Here is a 27,863-nt window from a genome sequence, read left to right on the forward strand (position 1 = left end):
TCTTATTTTGTTCTTAAATTCACTTTCTGCTTTAAGGGCAGTCTATATTCAAGGAGACAACAATTTTCACACAGGTGCCCTCAGTCGCAATCTGCAATCATCCTCAGTGAATTCCCAATTGAGAAAGGAGAAGTTTGGTCAGACCACAGCAATTGTCAGCTTTCCCTGGCTTTACCAGATTGCATTACTAATCAAAGCTCTCCTGCATCACAACCAAGAAGCCTGGGGAATGGATGTGATTTTGTTTCTTTGGCCGACGGGTCTCCTATATTCCTTTAATCTCATTCCCCTCCAATGAAGGTGCGTAAAAAGATTCAGGAGGACAAAACTTTGGCTGTCCTGACATCCCTGCGCTGGATGCGAAGATCATGATTTGTCACCACTTCAGATGTCAGCAACTCTTTGTATCCAACTTTTCTTGCAACCATTTCCTCAGAGCTACCCTACACCTCTCTAAGCCTCCTTCAGCTCACGGAGTGGATGTTGAAAAGGTAAGATTGCAAGTTTTGAGTTGCGGAACACCATTGGTAACAGCTACTCAGGAGCCTAGAAAGCATTCGATGTTATCTTCTTACAATAAGCATTGGAGAAATTTTGAGAAATGGAGCATGGATCAAGACTTGCTAAGTGTCTCTTAAAACCAATTCAAAATCCTTGATTTCTTGAAAGATGGTGTCAAATTGGGCTTGTTTCCATCAACACTGTCAGTGCCATGTTCAGTAATTCGAGGTTTTAGGAATTCCTTGGGGGGGGCTACAGAGCTCTGTCCATATGTAAAAAGGTTATCGAGACATTTTAGAGCCTACAGTCCTGTTGCCACTTCAATGTTTCCTCTCTAGGATCTTCCCACATTCTTATAGGGATTACAGAGTTCTCATTTTGAACCACCAGAATCAGCACTAATCCAGTGGCATATTGCAAAAGGGTACCTCCTGCAGTTAAAACCTCAGCATGAAGAATGGGAGAAATAAGTGTCCTTTTGTATCATCCTTTCATTACTCAAGATTCTTTCCAGAATAGTATTATAACTGGATCCTAAATTAAAACCTAGATTCACTCTCAACTTTAGACTTCTCATAAAGTAGTTCTTGCAACGTTTCAGTCGAATTCTGAATCCTCTCCTTCCTTGGTATTAGATGTAAGCAGGGCTCTTATTATTTATTTAGAGAGGACAAAGTATTTTAGTGGTTCTGAGGCATTGTTCATTTGCTATGGTCCAGGTCACAAAGCAAGTGACACATATACTTTAAATCATTGGGCACGGCAATCTGTGATTCAAACGTGCCCATCAGTAGAAAATCCTAATCCTAGTAATATCCAGGGTAGGCCCACCAGTAGTAATATCCAGTGCAGATTCACCAGGGAGGAGAGTTGCTTTCTTCTGGGCAGAGGCCAATGCGGTCCCATTATTGGAAATTTGCAGGGCTGCAACATGGTCCAGTGTGGAAACCTTCGTAAAACATTACCGTCTGGATGTACAGATAAAAAATGCAGTTTCTATTTGTTCAGAAGCCTTAAAGTCTATTATGAAGTAAACAGCAGTCAGAATATATTGACAATAAAATCAGTGAGGTGTTTCAACTATATATGTGACACAAGTATTTTTTGGTTATTGAAAGTGGAATAATTGAATGCATACTCAATTTGTCAGGACTGTAATGGGGAGGATGGGTGAATGGGTAAAACTGTAATTACTTACTGGTAATCTTCATTACCCTGTGCTGTAGTCCTCCTACCCAGAGTCCTGAATTTACCTCACAGCCACCCTCAATACTTTCCTCCCTGCCGATGACACTTTCCTGAAGCAATACATAGTCTAGGACAAAACCATGAGGTTGGAATGGAGGGTGACACTACTTAAGGCACTATGGGTAGTAAATGTGAAAAAAACTTTAAAATAGCAATGTCTCAGGAAGGGTGGTTGTCTTAATCTCTCAGGACTGTGACGAGGAGGACTATTGCTCTGGATAAAGAATATTACCAGTAAGTAATTACAATATGATCAATGATAAAGACCAGGGTAAAATTCAAGAAAGAGCTGCCAGAAGGTCAATAAAAAAGAAGAGATCTCTGTGGATGATTATACCCCTTTAGAAACAATAGCAACATGATGGGAAAAATGCTAAAATTGAATTTAAAGGAAAACACTGAGCTAAATGTTCATACCAGAATTGAGTCAGGATGATATCATTAGATTGCCTGGCCAGTATCATTGTAACTTGAGCAATCTGATTGATCGAAATGGATCGCAGCTGCCCAAACATGGGCGGGTGGGTGGGTGGGTACATGAAGTAGAATTCCTTTCATTCCATTTAAGGTCTGAATATGAGTTGAGTGGGTATACAATGGGAGATACCAGGTTGCTGAATTACTGTTTCCAGTCTCTATGCACATATATACAACTATTATTAATGAAAACCCACAGATGTGGAAATTATTGTGTTGTTACAATTCTGCATAGAATTACCAATTCCTCAGTGTATAACACACACATTCGCTACATGATCTGAGCAGGAGATAAATCCGTGCAGGTGGACTGGTGCATGGTGGCCATTGGGGGTTAGAAGAAGGGCATGAGGAGGTAATGGAAGATGGGGTAAGATGTGGCCTGGCATGAGGAAGATTTAATCTCTCCTCTAAACATTGCCTGTGTCGGTGGGAGCGGCATACCAGGACCTGACTGTACGTGCAGCCCAATCTTTATCCTTAATTACCAGCAAGTAAAATTGGGTCTGCTGTTCCTGCATCTAGAAAATGTGTTTCCAGGAACACTCGGATACTTATAATTGAGCAATCATGTATCATACCGGAGGATACAGCTCTTTTCAATTTATAACTGGGGATGGGTTATGGTAAGGGACAGTGCAGAATTGTTATTGATTATTGATTGGTCCACTTTAAGTCAGAATCATCCACTCACTTCAACCACAATATTACTGTTGGTACCATAACTGCATAAAGCGAAATCTAGACCTTGCCTGTCATATCTAAACTCTACAAGTCTAGTAAGGCAATCGCAACAACAACATAAAATCTTGAAACAACAATGTTGAGCAATTTTAGTGATTTAAAATCCTTTGAGGTGTCAAGATGAAACAGTGGCCTGGGCAAAATGTGCATTATTTAATTGTAATCTAACATAATTCCTGTAACTTTGTGCTATTCTTCCTAAGCGAAATACAGAAAACTATACTATCACACCACGTTGCATAATTACGTGCTGTTCATGGTAAAAATGTTATGCAAGTGCATGGGAACAACGTGAACAACAGAGCGCGAGCAGCTGTTGTTTGCAGTGCTTGTGTTTTTCTCACTATATTTTAGTTTGAAATGCGTCCTTGCATCCAAAATGGATGGAGGGAAGCATTTTGCAGTAAAATATATCACCAATGTCGGTCTTGCATTTGATGTAAAATACTATGATTTTGCATAATTTTACAACATTTTGTGTAAATACGCTAAAGCAAACTATGCACAGTTTTCGCACTCATGCTGCATGCTTTGCTAATACATCGTTTGAAAGGAAGAATATGGCAAGTACCGACCAATTCTGCGTCTCTATTCATTTTGTTTCATTCGGTAATGTTTTATTTGAAATAAGTGGGAACTATCAGCTGGAGAGAGTGCAGGGCAGGAACAAAGCCATTCTGTTTGCAAGCAGCGTGCTGCAGCGGGAAACAGAAAGAAAAAAAGGAAATCGGTACATTTTATGTTTTGAAAGTGGAGTACCGGAGAGAGCAAATGCGCGCTGAAGATGTTATGGCCAAGCTCTGCGAGTGGCAAGTGGCTAATTTGGAGTGCGCTGTTGTGCTGTTTATTGACAGGGCTGCTTTTACGCAGCCATTAGGACATTTTATGCCTCTCTCGATAGACAGCTTCTTGAATGCGGAAACGTTTTCACTTCCTGTGAACCGTGGAAACCTGACCTTCAAATTCAAGTCTAATAAAATATCAAATTAACCGGCATTGCCGGCTCCCTGTTGTTTAATTGAAGTCGCTAAAACTGCAGTTTGTGGTACCCTGTGAAAAGGATCCTGAAACACAGTTCATGGAGGCCCCTTGAGGAGCGGGTCACCCTCCCACCACCTCCCCACCCGCCAAGACTCTGAGTTCAAACTTTGCAACACCACTCCACATTTTAGAGACATTGTAAATTGATACTTGTATAGCGCACTACTCACCCGCAAGGGTCTCGAGGCGCTTGTACGAATACCACTGTGGAACCCATCCTGGCTTTCCCTGTGAAGTGTCCACTCCTGGGCACCCCCGAGGTGGAGGCCAGGCATCCTTAGCATTGTGGGGGCCGTTGTGGAGATTAAGCAAGCTATTGCCCAGAGTTGCAGAGTGGGACTCCATGATTGGAATAGGCACCGAGGTGAGAATGATCAGGTCCGTGGAATTTTTAGCCCAAGACCCGCAGAGGCGGGGAGTTGAACCCTGGTCCCGGGCAAGACCTCTGCATCAGTGTCTGCCGCTCAAACCATTGAGCCACACTTCTCCACTCCACATTCAGGGTTTCTATTTGAAAATCAGCACAATACAAAATGTCAAAATATTATATTGTATTACAATTGAACACACAATTTAGCTTTCGAGGGACTGGCACATTTTGACCCCAGAATATCTGAGATGCCGACAATAGACTGCCTGGTGCTCAGCCTGAAGTGGAACACCTGTCACTGCTCGTCCTCTCCAGAAAGACCACTGTCTGGGGAGCTCTCTAACCGAGCCTGCATCTCCACTGCCTTTACATTTGATTATTTTCAAAGAAAGGCCCTTATTGGACCCAGAGACTTCAGTGTCAGGCAAGACTCCCTGATATTGTCCTTGTACATGCAGCGGGGGCTCACACGCTATGGTGGAGGGGCGTCACCCCCTGCCAGCAGTTAAAAAATGTAAAATAAAATGATAATAATCGCTTGTTCATTATTATTTTATTTTAGCTGTCGGAGCTGAGGCGTGGGGGCGGGGCCAGGGATAACAGGCTGATGGAGGAGTGTTTTGCACTGTAATCAGTGTGAATGAGGGTTTGGCCGATCATTTCAGGATGGCCAAACCGTCATGCGCACTGAAGCTCTTTGCAACCCTAGGTGCGTTGCAGGGTTGGAGAGAGAAGACACAGGCTCCCAGACTACCTGGGAGCACAAATCTATGGTGCTCAGGCCAATCCACATGCAGCATCAGGATTGGCTGCAGGGGACTCTGGGAGCCTGTGCCCACTGTGCACGGAGCCAGATCGGATCATTGGATCCAGATCGGAGCGCCAGAGCCAGACTGAAGCGTGGATTCAGGTAAGATACTATTTTTTAATTCTTTTTTTTTATTTTGTTGGCTGTCCTGGGTTCCCATCTACCTACCACTTTGCTCAGATACTAGCCGCTACTGTGTGCATAGGATGTCAATCCCTAGTATGTGGACTGTGCTGAATGAGCTGATCTATGGGTGGAATTGAATGTGAGAAGAGCTCTTGACCACTGGAGTTGTATCCTACCATTATGGTTTTTAGAACACAAAGCATAGCAGGATCATTTGGGTTGGATTTTAAATGGAAACTGCAACTCTCCGAAGTAATAATAGAAATAAGTCTGTGGAATCTCTGTTACAAACCGGTTCAGTGCCAGCAACACAGGTAGGAGCATTTGCCTTTTAACAACCTGTAACCCAACAATCATCAAAGGAGTATTATGCATTAAATGAAGGCACAAGACCTTCTGACATATTTCTGTGGTTCCCCTTCAATGATAATCTTATTGCACTGCTTCCCACTGCTGAATGTTTTGGATAGTATTTTATTCCTCCCCATTTCCGGTGTTCTATTTCTTACCGATTTACTTTTGTATATACTTCTTATACTTCTTGTATATACTTATATTACTTTTCAATTACATGAGTTGTAAATATTTATTTCAATTTCTTTGTAAAATCCCAATAAAGGTGTATTCAAAAGGACAATTAAAAAGACGTAGAATGTATCAGACTTCAGGTGCCGATAGGATGTTGAGATTTTGAAAAAATAATAATAAAAATTCACTCACGAGAAGACTAACTCTAAGAAGAGCCAAGAACCCGCAAGGGAAATACAGCCAAGGAGATTCAACCTGAAATTCACCCACAGACTCTTCTTCCCCATCTTTAGAAATGATCAAAGTATTTCAAACTTGGTATTTATTTATGAGGGGAATTGATTCAGAATCTCTTAGAGACAGATGAAGACATCTAGACTTGCATTAAAAGAACCACAGTATCCTATGTGGGATGGCCCGTTAGGATTCTCTTCGCCATGGATCAGAAAATGAGAGAATACAGATAATATTACTAGCAGACTCCCAGAAGAATAATCACACACACACAAAGCAACTTGATGCCAGTGATTAATACAACTGAAAAAAATCATAAAAAGACGACTAGGCTCATTGAACAGTACCGGCATAGACACATAAACTGTCAGTGAGCAAGGAGGACTTGGATAACATTCCATTTGTAAATATATGACTGTACCTTTATGTGGCGAGAGCGCTTTTAGTCCTGCTTAGGGCTTCATCCATGGATGGTTGACAAAGAAAAAAAGAAAGACCAAAACCTAACATTGATTGCCGCTAACCGGCAATTCTGCTCAGCTGGTTCTCCCAATTTTATCTGACTCCCCTATGGGCAATGTCAATTTTTAACTTAGATGCTAGGGCAGTTTCTGCAGTTGTTCTGAACAAACACAAACATTTCGCAACAGATAAAGCAGCTTAAAAACAGCCTTTTCTCCCAAATCCAAGTTTCATATGGCGATAGCGTAGGCGTTCGCGAGCAGCAGCTGAAGGCCGCTGTGCGCCAACTCTGCAGGCTTATCCTACAAAAAACAGTTAGAAAAAGTCCACTTCAACAACAAAGATCTGCATTTACTACTCAACCAAAGTCAAAGCAGCGAATTTTGTTTCCTAAGAGGCATCAAAATATTCTTTAATGGCTAGAGGTCGTTTTTCCTTTTAAAGCAGTATGTTTCCTATTAGTTGCCGCATGCTGCAATCTGACGTTATCTGGTGCTGGCACGCTGACAACGAACAATAAAAGTGAATAATACAGAAATGTGTCACAAATGTAGTTAATAAAAACATGAAGTGAAATTGTATTAAGTACATCTGGTACGTCTGGCTGCTTTCAAAATTGAAAGCGCAGCAGCGGCCAGATGTGATTTTCTAAACAGCTTCTCTGGTTCCTGCTATTAGAAACACTTAATTTCTCATACTGTAGGCAGACTAAGCTGGGGAGGAATTGTGGAATGGCTACAGACAGCTCTCTTCCTCTCAGCTCCCAGAAAGGTTAACACTTTGCATGTGCACCCGTGAGCCTCAATTACCCCTATCATGATGCAAGAAATGAATTTACCTTTGCAAAGGTGAACTATCAATCGCATCCCTGGGAGCGCGCAAACTCTGAATATGTGAAATGTTAAATCTCATCAGGAGATAATGAGATTTAGGAATGAGCAGCGTACTGTTGTTGCTGGGCTGAGTAAAGATGTGTAATATGTCTGCCACCGCAAAAATCCAATAATGGTATTTCCATGTGTCAGCAGAGGACAGGGGGTGTTTATTCTCCCTGCTAGGTCAGTTTCATTTCATGAATGGCAGATGCCCGACATTAGTCCTACATTGGTTTCTATCTCCCTGGTTTTATCGCCATGTCTCGTTGTTAATCTGAATGTGGGTGGCTAGAGAAAAGTAACATTGCTTCAATTTGAGCAAGGGATGTTTCCTTTCAATCTGTAGGCAGCATCTGTGAAGCCAATACTCGATGGAGTCCTGATAAAGCTACAGTGTATTTATTTATTTTTTATCTTGAACCTTTACAGATATGAGAAGCCTCTCAATATCCGCTTCTGGGCAGCAGCATCTCAGAAACAGCCTTTGTATGGAAGCAGCTGAGCCAGTTGGGTTAGAGGAACAAAAACAAGGACGTCACAGAGGGCAGGTTATAGAGGGATTTAATTGGAACAAACCCACATGAAGTGACAACCACAAGAAGCTCAACTACTGCATATTGCAGGCATTTGTACAAATGAACAAAAAAGTACATTTATTTGCCAATTCATTTGATATGCTTATTCACTGCAAGTTGTTCTATCTTTTGCCCAACCCTTTTATTAACTGATTCATGGCATTGTCAAGCTAGCCCCCAGTGTGGCCCTCATTAACATCTTTGATTAATACCAGCTGGAGACATTGAACAGGATTCACAAATGGCATTTTGGAGTATGTAAAGTTCTTCTCTAGTAGCATTACTACAAAATGCGATTCATAACCCTACAGCTGGAGAGCTCTACCTCTTCTTTCTATCTTTTATCTACAGAGATGTCCATCCCGGTGATGGAGATCTCTATAAACAGGTGGAAAAATATGAATAACAATATATTACAATTTACCCTGGCCCCGAAAAGACATGCGTTATGGCTTCCTATCACCCTTTACCTGGATGTTTGTGCCAAACGTTCCTCTCACTTACCCCCATTTCAGCAAGAGGTTTCGAAACCCCCCTGAGTTACCTTTTGTTCCTTCTTTTTCTCTAGTATTTAATTTTCCGCATATATTCGCATTGTTTCCCATGTTACAAAGCCTCTTATAGTGTATATTTTACATTTCCAGCCTCATTTACTTTTTTTTTTCCTTTTTCCTTTTCCCCCCCTGCATTCTTTATCTTATGATATTTACTGTGGTACCCTAGTTTATTATCCTTTTTGATGATGATGTATTTCACTTCATTCTTTGTAATAACAATTTTGTTTGTTCTAATAAAATTCTACTTGAACTTAAAAAAACAATATATTACAATATTATTAACAACGTTAGACTAAGTTCGGTCATAGGAGTCTCCACCCACCATTGAGAGGGCGCAGACTTTTAAGTCTACATCTAGGTGTAAACCTCCACTCAGAAATGGTGAATAAGTAAAAAGAGGAAATTTAGGAGTTGTTCTACACTTGCAAACTTACCATTGTGAATCGGGCTCTTAGTCTAAAGTCTTAGGGCCTAATTTAGAGTTTGGTGGACTGGTACTCTAACACAAATGTAACAGATACCCGTTCACTATATTGCAAGTGCCTTAAAATATAATAACATGTACATTTGTAAAGCGCACACATCACCCGAAGGTCTCAAGGCACTGAATAACAGATGTATATTGTTACCCAACTCAATGGTACTCATTTTATCGACCTCAGATGGATGAAAGGCTGAGTGGACCCGACAGGATTAGAACCTGTGACCATGAGGTCGAACACAGGCCCCTACAGTGGATGCATTGATCCACTGTGCCACCAGACCCGGCTGTTATAAGTCAGACAGGATTTCAATCACGTTCGTGAAGGAGTAACCTGTCCGTCAAACTGTAGATCAGGCCCTTAGTTGTTAATTGTGGAAACCAGAGTTTGAATCTGTGCTTTAGAGAACCAATTTTTCAAAATAATTACTACTCATTTATAGCCACCCTTCATATATGGTAAGGAAGTTATTTTCTTTATAAAACCTGAAAAATTATTTTAAAATTATTTAGGGAACCAAAAATATTAGAAACCCTTCAAGAAAGGGATTCACATAATCTTTTGCCTTTTGAGCCAATACAAGTGCAAAATGGATTCAATAATTGGATACTTCAAACTACAGTAAACATTTTGCATTTGAGAGTAAAGTGTACATATTGTATTTGTTGGCTTAAATGTGATTCACATCTTCTGCCTGTGTTTCACCATATTTGTTCATGATGTGTATAAAAAACAAAAGTCTCTGCTATGCATTTCAAGGCCTGTTTAAATCTTTTTTTTTTATGCCATTGAACCGCCACACAGCATTCAAGAACAGAAAAAGGCCAAGTCTCTATAGGGATTTTCTCTGATTGATAGGCTACAGAGGTGAGAACAAGGAACAAGGGGCATGATGTTAAAAAAAAAACAGAAAAACATATAACAGAAGACTATTAAGAGCTGCATGTTTGGCAACATAAATCAATATTACACAATAGAGATTAAATGCACCCAACATGGCAATGAGAATTTAGGGATCAGAGCCTTAGAATTTGTGTTCTAGGTTGTTGTTTTATTCAATGGAGGCAGAAAATGCTTGTGAAATAGCTAGGATACTCATACGAGCTCATCGCTTCGTTCTGCAAGTTTGCACAGGATCGCAAACTGTTTTAAAAAATGTAATCTTAATTATCTGTGTTGAATGTTTACATTAGCACTAATTTGCACATCTTGAGGGCAGAGTATCAACATAATCGAGGAAGGTTGGGAGAAGATACAAACCTTTTTTCTGGGACGTCGGCCATTTTTCCTACACGAGGAGAGCTATAGGCTCCTTTTTTTGGAAATGCAAGCTCTAGCTATCTACAAGGCCAGATGCTTATAACTAGAGGCCCTGCACAGACGTGCCAGCTCTATGTTCATTTTGCTAGTTTGTGCAGGATTGCTAAACGTTTTTTTTAAAAGGAATTTTAATTATCTGTGTTGAATTTGCTTGGACTTTCACTATTTTGCACATCTTGAGGGCTGTGTATTAACATAGTTGAGGGTGGTTGGGAGCAGCTAAAAATGTTTTTTTCTGGGAAGTCAGACATTTTTCCTACACAGGTACTGCTAGAGGTGCGATTCTTTTGGCAGTGCACACTCTAGCTGTCCACAAGGTCAGATGCTTATAATTGGGGATGCTGTGTGTATGCGCCCCTGGCGTGCACAAGGTGTGCCAAAGCCAAACCCGTCTGCACCCGTCAGAGTACCGATAGCAGTCAGCACCAGCCACCCTGCCCAGAGTCTACCAGGAGGCATCCAACTTACTTTTTACAATAGGAACGTACTCTACTTACTTGCAAAAATGCCCTCACACTGAAGGACAGCCATTTCTGCTGTCAGTGTGGCGTTCAAATAAAACTTTCCCTACATAGTAAAGACACTGCCCCCACCCTACAGGTTAGTAAAAACAACATACAGTTCTCTGCATTTTTGATCAATGTTCCCTCACTGCAGAAACAGGCTACTAACATTTTTTATTTTCTCAGTGATATGCATTTTATGGCTGAAAACTAGTTATGTGAGATGTTGTAATTGAAGATGACTCCACAAATAGGTAAGTAAAGCATGAGCTTTATTGCAGCACAGATGTAGGTAGGTCAGCCCCCAGTCCAACCAGAGCTCCAACTGCCAACAGGGCGAAGGAGCGTTCCAGAACCTAGAACTTAGGAAAGGATCTAGAGTGCTGGCCAGAGAAAGAAGCCAAGCACTGTACAACATATCTCCCCTCGTTGCAAGGAAAGAAAACACATAAAAGGAAAACATACTAGTGCACATAGTCATTCAGGTACGTGGGAGGGCGACGAGAGCGAGAGCTCCTTAAACCAACATCAGCCAAGGAAGAGGAGACAGGAGCAGGAACAGAAGTAGAAACAAGCGAAGCAGGAGCAGAATTAACCACAGGGCCCCTATGATATGTACGCATAGAGGTAGAAGCATCACCACCACCCACCTCCCTCCGTTCAATTGGCAAGGGTATGGGCAGGGTAGAGCTACCAGAAGACAGTAAGTATCCATTACAACCATCACCATGAGCCGGGAGCAGATCATCAGAAGGAAAGTCTTTGCGTTTCTGGTAGAGGGCCACCCTCCGGTAATTCCAACTTTCACCGTTAGCCAGAACAATGAAGTGGGGAAAAACCCTCTTGACTTTGTAGGGACCCCTAAATTTGCTGAGGCCTTTCGCAAATCTTCCTGGCTTAACCTTAACCAGGTCACTAACAGAAATGGGCAAGGAAATGTTGTCATGAATTACAGGGACATCGCTATTAGAACTTTTCAACCATGCGGGGGTCAATTTGCCCACGGGCGTGCGACCACGCATAAGTTCAAAGGGAGACTTTTCACCAGTCTTATGGGGTGTGGAGCGGTAAGCCCAGACTAATTCCTGGACACGCTCTGTAGAGAAACAGCCAGATTCTACAAACATCTGAATTACCCCCTTGACCAGGCGATTCACCCTTTCACATATGCCATTGCCCTGTGGATTGTAAAGACTGGTCTTCTGATGTCTGATACCACACTCATTCACAAAATCAGTCATCTTCAAAGATGTGAGTTGAGTCCCATTGTCTGAAATGAGAACAGAAGGGTACCCCTCATTGATAAAAGTGCTTTTAAGAAACTTAATGGTGGCATCAGTGGTGATTTCCTTCACAAACTGTACACACAGCCATTTAGAGAAACAGTCGATTAAAACAATTGCAAAACGATAATCAATAGGTAGTTCATTCATAGGTCCTATAAAATCAATGCAAACACTATGCCAGGGAGTATTTTCAAAAGCAATTTTTTGCGTAGACTGAGAGCCCAAGACCTTGAGGCGTTTCTCCCCCTCCTTGCAGAAACCACACTTCGTAACACAATCCACTGCATCATTGTCGATAGAGGGCCACCAAAAGTTCATTTTGACGCGGCGTTGAGTGAGACTTTGACCCAAGTGCCCCTCATGAGCCACGTCTAAAATCCTTTTCCTTAATGAGAAGGGAGGGACAAAACGGTCACCTCGCACCAAAACATCTTTACTCTCCAAAGAAAGTTCGTCCAAGATCTTTAGAAAGGGTCTGACTGAAGGACCAACAGTACTTTCCCTCCTAGTACCATTGGAAATAAGATCGATGACAGTCTTCAAGGTCAAGTCTTCAGCCATGCCTTTAGACCATTCATCACGAGAAAACGAACCACCGCCCACCAACAAAACATCCTCCATCACAGCAACTGCAAGATCATCAGACGGGATTCCAGAGTCGGAATCAGTGGAGGGAATGGGAAGTCTAGACAGACAGTCCGCTTGGACATTCCTCCACCCATGGACAAATTCTATCTCACACTGATAGTCTTGCAAACGGGAAGCCAGTCTCGCCAATCTCGGGGAACCTTTACCAGCCCCACCAGGAGCTAATACATTTAACAGGGGTTTGTGGTCTGTACGCAGGACAAACTTGTAACCCCATAGATAAGTTCGAAAGTAACTTGTTCCCCAGACTGCGGCAAGAGCCTCACGTTCTATTACCGAGTAGTTAGACTCAGAGGAGGACAGAGGTCTAGACGCGAAAGTAATGGTTTTCTCAGTGCTACCATGCCTTTGTAAGAGAACCGCACCAAGGCCAATGGCACTGGCATCAACCATGAGAATGGAAGACCGAGCAGTGTCAAAAGGGGTGAGAACATTGGCCGATTTCAGTTCTCCTTTGATAAGTCTAAAGCAGGACTCATGTTCAGGGGTCCAGTTAAATTTTACACCTTTTTTGAGTAAGGATCTCAGGGAAGCAGTCTTGGATGAGAAGTCTCTTACGAATTTCGAGTAAAACTCGATCAAGCCCATAAAGGACCGAAGCTGATCTTTGTCAACTGGGGAGGGTGCTAACTCAATGGCTTCGAGTAAATTTTTCTTGGGTTTAATACCTTTTTCAGATAAACAAAATCCTAAATACTCAATTTCCCTCAATAAAAAAGCACACTTTTCTTTTCTTAGAGTCAAACCAGCCTCATCCACTCTGATTAACACATCCTGTAAAATATTGTTGTGTTCCTGTAGGGAATTACCATAAATCAAGATATCGTCTTGAAAATATAGTACTTTATCAAGACCTTTAAAAACTTCAGAAACAAGTCTCTGGAACACACTAGCAGCTGAGACTAGCCCAAAGGGTAGTCTGGTAAATTGAAATGTGCCCTCACTGGTGATAAAGGCAGTTAAATGCTTAGAGCTTTCGTCCAAACAAATTTGATGATAAGCATGTTTGAGGTCTAACTTACTGAAGAACCTTGCTCCTTTGAGGGTTGATACTAATTCTCCTATGTTTGGTAGGGGAAACACGTCTGCCACGACACACTTGTTAAGAGAACGAAGATCCACACAGAACCTGATCTTGTTGTCCGGTTTCTGCGAGATCACAACGGGCGAAACCCAAGGGGACGCCTCAATGGGCTCAATGATTCCTCCTTGAAGCATCTCTTCAAGAGTAGCCTTGACCTCATCTCGCAGGGCAAAGGGCACTCTCCTTACTTTGTGTTGTACAGGTGAGCTGCCGTCCTTGAGGACTATGCGATGCGAATAGCCAATGAGTTCACCCAACTCATCTCTAAAAACGTTTTTATATTTAGTTAAAATGACCTCCAAGGATGGAGTTTCAACAATAGAAATGGGGTTATCAGATCTAGGATCAACCACAATGTGAAGATCATATTGGTGGTGACGGCCTAAGATTGCCGGACCATCTGCAGATATGTAAATCTTACCACACGCCAATCTTCCTTTGAAACCAATTTCAGCTTCAAAGAAACCCAGTATATCAATTTTTTCCCCTTGGTACCCAGATGGGAAAATGTCACACATTTTCAACACTCTTTCACCCCACACACTTTTCATCAGAGAATTAGGAATTATAGTCCATTTTGAACCTGTATCTACTATGAGTGTAATGACTTTTCCATCAATAACAAAGTCATCCTTGAAAGGCATACCTCTCTGATTATCACACGCGCACACAGTGTCAGTCAGGACCAGGATTTTGTTGACATCACGTCTCAAATCATCACTCTCGTTCACAACTGTAACCCTCGCATTGTTTCTGTTCCTACACATTTTAGCGAAATGTCCCGTCTTACCACACTTTAGACATTCCTTGTTGTTTGCAAAACAAAATTTTCCATCAGAAGGATGGGAAAAGCTACCACACCTAGAACATATCTTTTGATTATTTTTGGTAAAGGAAGTTTGTTGTATGTTCTTTTTCTGAAGGATATAACCTTTCTTCCTGACAATTGCGATGGCAGCAGCTTCATCGTCACTATTTTCGCTATGGATACTCTTATGTGAAATTTCTGCCACTTTAGTCTCCAAACTACCTTTCTGCAGTTCCTTCATACACTTTTCGCTTTCTTCCACAATCTTAGCAAGTTCTATAGCATCTTTTAAACTTGGGTTCTTTGCTGCCCATAGACGTTCTTGCACTTTTCTATTATTGGCTTGAACAACTAGTTGGTCTCTGATCAGTTCGTCAGCCATCTGGCCAAAGTTACATTTGATAGATAACTCTCGCAATCTCGCCACGAATTCATCAATGCTCTCCTCAGGTAATTGTTTATTCTTATAAAATTTATATCTTTGGAGAATAAGATTTTCTTCTTTGCCAAAACGGGTCTCTAATCTTGTTATCGCTTCTTTAAATTCATCAAAGTCAGCTTGTGACCCTATAGGTAGTACTTGAGGCAGATACCTAAATAAACGTTGCCCTTCTTTACCCAATGTGGTCATTAGTAACCAAGCACTGTACAACATGAGACCTCTAGCCCCTCAGTTCCATCAGCTATACCTAAAGGTTAAAAATACATAATAAGGCCCCTGAGGCCTGCGTCAGAGTCCAGCAACAATTGAGGGATGATGTTATCAGCTGGCCTTCTAGTTTCAAAATAAAATTTCAGGCACTCAACTAGTCTTACCACTGACACCCAGTTAGGAGAGGGTTTGAAGGACACAGTGTGCTCGAGTATGACCACTATGGTGGAGTTTACACTCACAAGCTTCCACCATATTCCCACTAATAGCAGCCATATGTAGCCTTAAATCAGGATCTCCCACAGTGGTTGTGCTTGTAGCAGCATTTAAGTGTTTGTAATCTAACTTTAAACAATAGGAATGGCCTGGTTTCATAACTGGAAACACAGGATTATTCATAGGGGAGGTCCAACTTTCTATCACATCTTGATATTCAAGTTGCGACAGTAATTCCCTGACCTGTTTTCTAGCTCATGTCTAATAAGGTATTGTCTTTGCGGATGTGGGTTGGACCTCACAGCTATGACTTGTTAAGGGGATCCATCATCCAAATTCACATGGCAGCGGTATAGCTCTGGAGCTTGAGCTAAGGCCCACTCCTTCATGTATAAATGTTTAACTGCATCTGGAAAGGGGTCGGAGAAGAAGGGTAAAAATACCTTTGTTTTCCCCTTTTGTGCTATCCATAACTAACTCCGGTGGCCAATCCTTTTCAGCCAAGAGAATCTCATTGCCGAATGGCAAGCTATCCCTAAAGAGAACATTTATGGTATGAAGCATATCCAGTTCCATTTTGGAGTTGTAATTCATATAATTGACTAGGGACACTCAGTCTCCTGCCCGGTGTTTCCACCTGGATGTGGCCACTAGCTACTACTGCCGCCTGACACGCCATTAGATTAAAGCGAACTATTGTGACTTCTGCCATGCTGTCCAGCATGGTCAGAGCCCACTCCTTGTTTAGAAACAGTGCCCTCAACATCCATGGCATGCTTGAGTTTAAGGCCCTCTACCTTCTTCTTTATAAATTGAGGCTTTGACTGTTTAGGTTTGTATTCCATTTTTATTATGAAGTCAGAAGAGCATTCTGAATCCTTCTTCAGTTTCACATGATCTGTCCTGGTCTCTGGGAGAAACCTGTGTGAGTCGCTGGCACATAGCCAATACTGCTGCTACCCATTTTATATTGCTTAACATTATTGAGGATACTCAACAATGTTAAGCAAAGTGGCACAGTCTTCCACAGGGGGACCCATCCCCATTGGCACACTTATTGTCAGAAGTATATGTTTTTCTTGAAGTCCCATATGTGGAAACACTGCCTCAAGCAGATTTGTTTTTTGTGTAATCCAGAATGGAATTTCCTTCCAGGTAATGGTAACTTTACCCATAACTGCATTTATGGACACTGGACTAATTCCAGGCATAGCCGATTAAAGTTTGGAAGCCTGAGCTACCCTTGCAGGTTTTACTGTGATTGTTAGCATCACATATTGTGTCAAACATCTGTATATTCTAACCAGACTTGGGTACAGTATGTGTAGATCTGCTACTGTCAGATATGATATGTCTGGGTATGGTGTGTAACAGGCTAAGACTGACCATGTTGCTCCCTCATTGCTGAGGGGATGCAGGTTAAAATTGTTTGTTATGTGTGGCAGGTCCACTTCAACCCAATTTTGATGTTCTTCATAAGTTGATTGTATTTCTAGTGCTTCATAAGCTGTGTAGTTTTTAGGAGCTGCAGCTAGAATGTAAGCATGAAAAAGTCTTGTTTGTGCATTCACTTCTGGGAATGTAACCCATAAATTGAATGCCTCTGTACTGTATGCTTTATGGGTCTCAACTATAAGGGTCACGTCTCTTCCTTGTAAGGGGAGGCCCATGTTGTAGTATCTCCATGATTATATATGTCTGCAGTTCACTGGAGTATCAACTGGTGCTGTATTAGTCATTTGAATATGTGGAAATCAGAGAGGGTACCTCCGTGGCATGATCTTTTGAAAGATTCAGGCTTAAATAACTTACATCGAATACCTAGGCTTTACCTGCTCAGCTGAGGAGGATTTTTCCCTAACACTACAGACGTCTCAGGTTATTGGGTGAAATGGGGTCTTTGGGTATTTAGAAGAAAGCTACTTGGGCAAACCATCAAATAAGAACCCAAGCTTGAACATTGGTGGTATCATGTTGTACGGCTTACATTTTCACAGTAAAACTATGTGTTTGTTGGACAACATACATATCAAAACTGTGCATGACTGATTCTATCCACACTATGAGGATATGTTGGCCTTAGTCCTTCTAGCTCACAGTGCACTAACTGTACCCCTAACCAGGCAAGGTAGCAGGTGGAATGTGGAACCTTAGAACATGACAACCCTAACTCCCGAAGGAAATCCTGTTTACAGATTTAGAACCTTTTCAGATGGAAACTCATGCATACTCAAAGAGATACACAAGAAAAACACATCATGGCATTTCAATATCTATTGAAGCATTATGATTCTTGTGTAAAATATGTGTGCTGCCATAATCAATAGAAGGAAACAGAATAGTGGGTTCAGCATTTATGAGAATGGTGAAGAAGATAATCAATGTAACCATTGTGCTGTTACAGAGAATATATGCTTGCATGTCAGTCCTGTTGTATTTTGTAATTGTACCTAGCGCTACCTGTCCTAGTCTGCCTGGGCTGAAGAAGTCTGCCAGTGTCCCTGTAGGGTGATCTAACTACCTTGTTACCTGTGGGTAATCATCATCAGGTAGCCCGTCTTGGTCGAAAGCTGAGCTGCATCCCTTGCAGGAGGTAAATAGGATTCAGCTGGACTGGAATTCTGGTATGGGTTGACCTCATAGTGCCAGCGAAATACTTCTCTAACTAAACAAAGGAGTGATGTTTTTTATATAATAAACATCACCTATTTTGCCATTCCAAAGTCCCAGTCAGGCTGCCATTATAGATTTTATCCTGTCAAAGCTGTCGCCAAGTGAACAATAATAAACAACATCGTTTTGTTGCAGTGAACTTTAGCTTTCATACAAAATGTTCAAGGCTCTGATATTGTGCCTATGAAGATGTGTAAAAGTGAGCAATGCTATTTCTTGGAACATTATCCGTACGAGAACACAAGCAAAGAGTGTATCAACTGTTAACCTTCTAGAAATTATGTTAAGTCTAAACATGAGCATGTAAAATGGTGGTGTTCCTACCCGGGTCTAAATGTGAACACATATCACAATAGACTGCAGTTTTTCCAGAGCACAGCAGCCTGCAGTAACAAATAAGCTGGATCCTTGTAGGTTATAGATGTAGTTTATTTAACTTAGTTATAGGTTACAGAGAATGCCCTACCAGGAACACCATCCTCGCTGCTCTGCACATCCACTCCCACTGACTACACCCAAACATAAACATTTTCAATATTCTATTGACCTCACATACTGGCTGAGCAGCAGGCAACAGAACTTCAATTAGGATTATTGGGGCGGATGCACTATACTAAACATTTGCATTCTTCTTAGCCTACCTCCAAGAGCGCACCGGTCCCCTCACTTTCGTGATCTCCACTTGCTTCCAATAAGGAAGTTTAAAGAGCTGGTACTAGTCTACAAAGTGCTCCATTACACAGGTACCCACTACCTAAGGGCAAGAATCAGCTTTTACATCCCCACTAGGAACTTGCGATCAGCCATCACCCTTCAGGCCAGGTTCCCCAACATTCTCTCTGCCAGTGCAAGGAAATTTGTCTTCTCTTATTTGGGGCTGTCCGCATGTAGTAAGCTCCCTCTTCAGTTACTCTCAGTGGACTATATTTCCCTGCTCTAAAGAAGATTGAAAACATGGCTTTTCACTCTAGAATAAGTGGTCTTGGTAAATCCCGAAAAGCTGCCCATGAGCAGAGTGCCGGGAGACTACTTGAAGTAGCAATGCGCTATAGAGATCTCATTTCATTCATTCATTCAAATGTCTTAGGCGGGGCGAAATTTTGAAGACAGAATATTCAACATGCAGCAGAAATGTACCTTTATTCAATACAAAATTTTTGCCAGATTAAATGTGACCCAATAAAAGATGAAACAAGTCTTCTGTGTTTAACTCACCGAATTCTCTATTCAATGCAATGAAAACTGTATGGTTACATCAACAGAAAGTCAGAACACCACAACAGTGATAGGGTGCTGTGAAAATTTCCAATAAATGTTCTCAACTGATATGTTGGGGAACATTTTGTAAAATCTACATAATTCAATACTTTCTTCTTGAATTACCTGAGCATGAGATGGAGGCAGTCCTCTTCTTATATACACCCCAAAAAGGGCATCTTTCCCCATAGAAATGTTGAACTTTAAGAACTGCGGCTGAATTATGTGGATTTGAGATCGCCAAAACACCCCTGCTGGAACTTCTTGGGTAACTCGGCGTCCAATTTCGATTTCCCCACTGTCTATGCTGCTGTTCCTAACAGCCCACGGACCTGCAAAATTGGAAGCAACAAAGAGAAGGACAATATTATTTTCATTGAAAAGTTTTCTTGTTGTTAAAGTTTTCTGCCGCAAATTTATGCATTCAAGGTTCAATGAGTGTTAATATTATTCCTATATCAGAGCTTAAAACGTAAAGGTTTTAAATTAAAAACTATAAATGTGTTCCCTTGAGCTTTGGGCTTTGTGGCAAATGGCTGTTTTTGGTCATTCTTTACTGATCAAATACAAAAAGAACAGAGACTCAGCTAAGTAAATGTTCTTGTGCTCTTTCAGCCATCAAGAATGTGATCGGGATATAAAATTTGTCAGCCAGGATGGATGAACGGGGACATAGTAATGTGGTGCTGCATTACATTTTGTTCAAGGTTTTTATTTGTCCTCTTTTACAGTTTCACAGCTTAGCGGCTCCAATATATCCTCTTCCGTTAGAAGTCAGATAAAAATCGAGTATGTGAAGAAAAGTAAACTTTTAATTAATTTTAAACTTCTGAACATGACTGGGCTGAGGATCACATTCCAAAATGCCATTCTAGGAGGACTGGAATATTAATGGAGTGACCTACTCACTGCTTGTTTTGTTTCACCAGATACTATTGATGGGACAGCAGACATACGTTGTGAACAGGTTTTACGAATTAGAACATGCAATGACCCCATTTTGGTCATGGTCCCTTAATTTTTGCATGTCTAGATTTGCTAGCTTTAGAAATCTGTTCATTTTATGTTTTCTAAACATTATTAAATGGCTTTCGCTTTGCCTCTAAAAACTGTGCTGTATATTTAAACTCCATACTTTGCTTATTTATTTTACCTTCAAGTCCATTGTAAATGGTGCAACAATGGCATGGCAAGTTAAATTTCAAATGTGGGCTGCAATGTGTATTTACATGTCTGACAAAAATATGTTTCTGTCTGTAACACAAGTGTCTCTGGGTAGGCTGCAGTTTAAATGCACAGCAGTGACACATGGCAGGAAAAAATGCCTTTGCCATGTAGCCAAGTTTAAAATAAATAAATAAATATAATATATATAAATATATACTCATAAGTTGCCCTTAACATGTGCCTTGTAAGCCCACAGGGCAAGGGCTAATATATAAAAATTGGGCACACTACATATTGGGTTTAGTGAAATATAACCCATAAGCTATTTTACTATGTGGACCAGGCTAGAGATTTAAGTTCTAGGTGGTATTAAAATATTTATTTTGCGCCTCTGCTTAGGAAAGAGCTAGAATAATACTTCAAAGTCATAGCCTATCATGCTTAGCTTTTAAAATCTAACTTAATGGTGAAATTAGAATTTGAGAACTTAGCAGAATGCAGCATTGTCAAAATCTACTTTAGGCTACCTGAAATGACTTAAACTCAGTTCGACCACTCAACACTCACATTCTTGGTTGCAAGAGTTAATGGCTCTATCTCAAAGACCAGTGGAATGAACTTTGGCCCAATAAATGCCAATGGGTGTTAACTGATGATCACTACCATACTGAGAGAGGATAGAAATAGTTGGTAAAATAAATGACAGCTTTACTGCTATCTCTTTTGACTTGGGGGTGCCAGGAAGGGGTTGTCCCAGGACCCTCCTAGTCAGTCCAGCCTGAACCACAGTAGGAAGGAAAACCAGTTGTGACCCTGTGGGGTATTGGAGTGGCCAAGAAGCTGAAGACGGGCCTAACTGGTGGCAGTTGAGACCTGCCATATTGAAACAGTGGATTCTGGGTACTTTACAGTACGGAAAATAGGAAGTGCTGCAAAAGAAGGTATTGGGACAGTGAGAACATTGTTAGGGTTGGGTAGTAATCATACACAAGATAAATCTGGCAGCAGCACCTCATCAGAACATTCATCTATCAGAAGAGGAAGGCCTTGCTGGTAGAAGAATTCTGACTCTTGGCTTCTGCTAGAAGAATACTTACACAATGACTCAAGCAGCCCTGAATCCTGCTGGCACCCAGAGACAGGAACTGCTCTTCAAGGGTCCAATAGTTGGCCTCTGTTTACCTGCTTCCGGGACACAAAGAGCAGAAGGAATGCTGACTCCAAGAGGGTCCAGCTGATTAAGGGGGACCATACCCTGAAGAAGACATGACCGGATAGAGTCCTGGTGCCCAAAAGCCTGCCCTGTGGAGCGAGGGGCTTCAGCACTGACAAAAAGAAGCTTTTGCATGAGTTACACACTAAGTATGAAGATCAAACCTTTGACTAGGACAACCCACTTGGTGTATTTGACCTCTGCTCCATGGTGTTCAGTCTGAAATTGCACCAAGGTCCCTGTCATCACAATCTGGTGTCTTTCCATAGGGCATGATTATTTATAGGTGATTTTTACCTTAAAACTTTAAAAATTCATATTTCTAGGTTTTTTCCCTTAACCTACATTGATGATCTTGGGGTATCTTTGCTTATTAAATCTTTCTCTGTTTTTCTTAATTGGTTTGGAAATTATATTGTGTTTGTGATTTCTACTTTAGAATGGTTTGTTCTAAATGAACTTAGCATGCATTTCTCTAGGGATTACCTGTTTCTTGTGCAATCACTACCAGAGGTTGAGCAGATATTCTCTCATAACCCCTCCCAAAAGAATAATCCCATTTCAGTCAGAATACATGAAGTGCCGGACACCTCATCAAAGACCAACATTTTCAAAAATGAAGGTACAGTCAATTTCTTATTTTGACTTCATACTTTTATTCAGTGAAACTTTTGTTCTAAGATATTCCTCTTGAACAAATATTGCAAAAAGCTAAAAATTGTCTCCTACAGTATATTTAGTAAGCATGGGTGGAATTTGCGAATTCACGATAAGCGAATTCGCGCGAATTCACACGTATTCGTAATCGCAATTAGCAAAAATCCGCCAAATTCCGCATGCTTGTGAATTTATTTTTGCAAGTTCGCGAGATTTTTTTACCAGTTCGGGAACGAGAACTTGTGCATGCGGTCGCAACGGTCGCGGACATGTTGTTCCCACTTAACCAGCCTGCTCGCGATGCCTTTTTCCTGTTTCGGGTCGCAATGACGTGTTCGCCATTGTGGCGTCGCTCGGCCAGCTACCAAAATCTCGTAGCGCACGCGAACAGGGAGGAAAACTCATCAGCGAACGCAGAATCATGGTAAGTCAATGCCGTGCGCGCAAAATTGTATTTTTGAAGCTCAAACAAGAAATCCGCCAACTCGCGAATTGCGGATTTTTTGGCAATTTTGCGCGATTCACAGATCGCGAAATTGCCAAAAATTCGCAAATTCCGCGAGCGGAATGAATTTTCCGCCCATACTTAATATTTAGCCTGAAAGCTTTTCGAAGTTTCTCTGCTAGTTGGTTATTTCTATTTGTACTTCTGATTCTTGAACAGGTGGTCAACATGAGTAAGCTTTACAGAAATGTGAATTTGTACAATTTTTCCTATGTTCCTATTTATTTAATTATTGTGGTATGTATGTCACATTTCCTACTTCAACAATAAGAGTGCTTCACGTAAAAACAGGTTACATAGAAGTAGCCACTAACAAAGAAAGCAACAATCTGGGGCTGAGGGGCTTCTAAATCCAACTATAATAAAAAAGAATGAGTTAGAAGTGAAACAGTAAGTAACAACAGGACCACTATAGTTTTGGGTTTAGGTGGGATCTGAATAGGTGAGTTTTTAGAGCCTTGCAGAAAGAAGTTTGAATTATGACTGACTTCTTTTGAGAGGCTGTTTTAAGTATTGGTAGCTTTGCAGGAAAGATGTTTTTTTAATCTTTTTGTCATGCGATTTCAAAAAGCAGCATTGATTTGTATCTGGTGTTCCTCAGTCAACTTGTGGTGTTGAGTTTGTATTTTAGGTAGGTGGGCAGGCTGAGGTGAATGATATTGTGTGTCAGGCTGGCTATTGTCTAGGCAGTTCTGGCCATAAGTGGCACCAAATGGAGCTTTTCTAAAATGGACATAATGATGTCTGAATTTTTTACCTCAACTGAGCAGGCATGTAGCAGAGCGTAGGAAGGCTCTGAGAAGTGCTACAGAGTCTTTGGCTACTCCAACTGGCATCGCTTTGCCCCTGTCAAGGCGAGGCAGAATCAAAGAATTCACCACTGTTCTAAAATCTGTTTGAAAGATGGTGGGATTCCTATTCCACAGGAGATGTATTTGGAAGGATTCAGTTTAGGCTAACTTATATATGTGGGCTGCATAGGTAATTCCTGGCCACAGCTAAACCAAGTGATTTTCCTGAAGCAATTAATGTGAGCCAGATGCCTTGATTGGAGAGAATATGGTGTTAGTGTTGTACTGGTGGTTGGGGTTCTCTTGAGTATAGGAGCATGATCTCTATTTTTAGAGAAAATAATAATGCAGCCTGTTAGTTTTTATCAAGAAGGGCTTTGGTAACTATGTTTGATAACTTTATGGGTTGGAAATTTTCAAGGAGAGTTGGGAATCATCTCTGACAAGAACACTCAATGGTTCCATGTATAAATTGAAAAAGAGATTAATGTAGACTCCCATGGTACTAATCTGCATAGTGGTAAAGTATGGGATTTAAATCATTTCATTTAAATAAAATTTGATTTTAAAGATAAAATAAAGCTGAACCATATCAGGACTTGAGAAGTTTCATGGTTTGTAGTGTCAAATGCTGAATGTCTATCTCTACTAAGAGACTAGAGATGCCTTCATCCAGGGTTCTGAGTACATTGCAAAGTATTGTGAGGATAGTGGTATCTGTTCTGCATTTTGGACGAAATGCAGACAGATAAGCTTTGACAAAGATATGTGTTTTAGGAATTACATTGCGACAGCTTTTGCGATGATTTTCCCAAGAAATTCAATTTGGATACTAGTCTGAAATGTTGGAAGTCCAGTTGGTAAAGATTGGGTTTCTTCAGAATGATTGAAATCCCACTTGACATAGTGATGATAGAAATATATCTTCTTTTAATGATGGGTTGACAGTTTTGAGTATTAAAGCGGTAATAACTTTTGCCTATGCTTTTATTAGGCTCGGTGGGATGGGGTCATTAATAAAGTCTACGTATTTTAATTTGGCGAGGATTTTGACAAGAGATCGAGTTTGTTGAATGGTGACCATTTGGTCATGTATCTAAGTGGTATTTTTCAGTTAATGTCAAGTCGGGTTTATTTTTTATTTAGCTCCTTCTGTATATTAGAGAGTTTCTGGTCAAAGACATTGAAATTGTGGGAGTGGTGGCTGAAAATTCAGGAACGTTGGCCTCTTGGGTTGGAGTGCTACAATATCTGATGGTTTGGAAGTGTGCTGTGAGATGGTTAGTTGCATTGTTTAATTAATCTTTAAAAGAGAGATTTTGTCCGGAGTATCAGCTCCTCGTGCTTTCTTCTTCGTAGTTCTACAGCAATGCAGACATTCAGGAATTCCGCTTTTTTTGATTTCTCCATGTTTATTTCTATTTGTTTGTATTTTATGGTACTCTTTTACTGATATTTAGCTCATTTATGTACCAAACAGTTAAAGCTCTTTCTTTCATAGATTTTCCAGTAAGTTTTCGTGACTAGGTAAATATTTTCCCTGGTGGAGAAATCCCATTCCAGACACTATTGTATGCAGAAATGAATAAGGGGTTTATCGACCTTTTCCACCTGATTTGTGCTCTTATTCCACCTATTTTTGGAGTAAATCTCTGTTGACAGGTGGGGTGAAAACCAATTGGTAAAGCAGGTAAACACTGATAAATGTGTATTTTCCTGATCCTGCTGCTAATCTATGTTCTACTGAAAATCCACCATACAGGTGAAGTTTTCATGGTAGTAAGTTCCAATTGCTAGTTATTTGAATACACATCCTGAATTCATGAATCAGAATTTGCTGATTATGCCCAGAGAAGTTTCGCATACCTAAGCTGAATATAGTCCCACCAAAACATTATGAACTAGGCCTGTGAATCTGACTTTGGTGGGCATTACTAGAGATGTGGTTAAGTGGCTAGGCTGCATCTGCTTTAAGTCATTGAAAGCTTCAATGTAAACATGGGAATTCATAAACGGACAATTCTTCAGAACATGTTTATTTGGGGCTAAATTCCAGCAATGGTTCTTTAAAAAAGCTTTCCAGGAAGAAAACTTGCCTTTATCGTGTTTAATTTGCAGCACTTGTAACACTTTTGTATTGCCTTCTTCCCTTTCTCCCTTCTTTCTTACTTTTCTTCTTCATTCTTTCAGTCGTTCTATACTTCTTTCTTGCTTTCTTTCATTCCTGTTTTTCTTCCTTTTCATTCACTAATTTATTCTTTCTTTTTTCTTTCATTCCTTTCTTTCATCTTTTCTTTTTTCCTTTTATTGTTTCTGTTTTCAATCTTGCTTTCCTTTTCCTGTCATTCCTTCCTTCCCTTCTTTCTTTAATTCCTTCTTTCTTTCATTCTTTCATTTCTTCTTTCCTTTTTTCTTGCTTTCCTTCTCTCTCACCTTCATTCTTTGCATCCTTCTTCCTTCTTTTATCTCTTGCCTTCTTTTTTCCTTCTTGCTTACTTTAATTACTTTATTCCTTCTTTCCTGCATTTAATCCTTCTTCCTTGCTTTGATGCCTTCTTTCTTGCTTTCATTCCTACATTCTTGCTTTCCTTATTTCTGTCCTTTTTCCTTTTCATCCCTTCTTTATTGCCCTTATTTATTTCTTCTTTATTGCTCTCTCTCTCTTTCTTTCTTTTTATTTCTTTCGCTCTTTCCTGAGCTCATTTCTTTATTCCTTATTTCTTGCTTTAATTCCTATTTTGCTCCTTTCTTGTTTTCTTTCTCTCCTCCTTTCTTGCTTTCTTTCTCTCCTGCTTTCTTTCTTTCTTTCTTTCCTTCCTTTCTCTCTTGCCTTCTTTCTTTCTTTTCTCGTTTCTGTCTATCTTCCTATCCTTCTTTTTGCTTGCCTTCTTTAATTCCTTCCTTGTTAACTTCTTTATTTTCATTTTCTGTGCATTCTTTTTCCTTTTTTCTTGTCTTCCCCCTTTCCTTCATTCTTTCTTGCCTTCCTTATTTCTTGCCTTCTTTCTTTCATGTCTTCTTTCTTGCTTTTTCCTTCCTTCTTTTTTCTTTCTTGCACTTTTCTTCCTTCTTTCCATCTCTCCTTCCTTTCATTCCCCTTGCTTTCTTTCGCTAAGGAAGGAGACTGGCAGACAATGGCACAATGATTGGCATTTTTGGTCTGCGTTACTCAATAACTTTTATTTCAAATGATTTTATTAAGCATTTTTTAAAAAGAACAAGATATACAATCAACTGTTTGCAACGAGGTGACTTGTATACATTAATTCAATAACTTTTGATTTGACTAAAAATATATGTATTACATAGTTACTAATAGGTGTTTTGAGCCACACTTCATCCATTTGGCTGTTGTTGTGTCATTCTACAACCCACTCGAGCATGCATCAAGGAGCAATGTGTCATCCCATTTCAGCCATTGGTGGACTTCCTTATAAGTTATGGGATGCTGCCCTTCTACAATGAGCACATCCACACACAATGTAGTTCCCTACAGAGCCAAGGAGTACTCTTGTAATGCATACTTTCATAAGACTAAAACACATTATTGCCTTTAATTAAAAAAAATTAATTGACAAACTTCCGGCAGCTTCACAAACAATAACGTTTTGCAAAAGCCATGCCAGAACAAGAGTTTCCAAAAGGCTGGCCCACAACACCAGTCTTATTGGTTTTGACTATGCTTGTTTCATTATTTAAAAGCTACCAATGCTTTAGGAAGAAAACATAACGGATGTGCCAGTGTAGTGGCACCATCGCATCAAAATACTATTAAAAACATGTATATCTGTCAGATCACTCTGAGCACACAAAATAATCTTGAGAATTATCCAACATTTCCTGAAATTGTGTACCTAGCCAATATAACATTTATAAAATTATACAATATTGTGCATATCTGGCTATAATTGCTTAACGTTTTTGAAAAGACTGCACCTAAATTATTACATTATTTTAATTAATTAAAAATTGTTGGCTACACCACTTTTCACCATGTTCCTGCTTTTGCTTTTATTAGCACTAGTTAGTCTAGTCAATTTTAAGAATCAATGGAT

The 27,863-nt window shown here is 40.4% G+C and overlaps 1 protein-coding gene across 1 annotated transcript in view; it reads right to left on the reverse strand.

Annotated features, from left to right (window-relative positions):
* TENM2 (teneurin transmembrane protein 2) overlaps positions 1 to 27,863 on the reverse strand; it is a 1,287,822-nt gene that overhangs the window by 426,693 nt on the left and 833,266 nt on the right. The window contains exon 7 of the mRNA XM_078653379.1: positions 19,602 to 19,807. Coding sequence (XP_078509505.1) covers positions 19,602 to 19,807 — 206 coding nt within the window. The remainder of the gene's footprint in view (positions 1 to 19,601; positions 19,808 to 27,863) is intronic.

Source organism: Lissotriton helveticus, chromosome 7 (genome assembly GCF_964261635.1).
Source record: "Lissotriton helveticus chromosome 7, aLisHel1.1, whole genome shotgun sequence".
Classification (NCBI taxonomy): domain Eukaryota; kingdom Metazoa; phylum Chordata; class Amphibia; order Caudata; family Salamandridae; genus Lissotriton; species Lissotriton helveticus.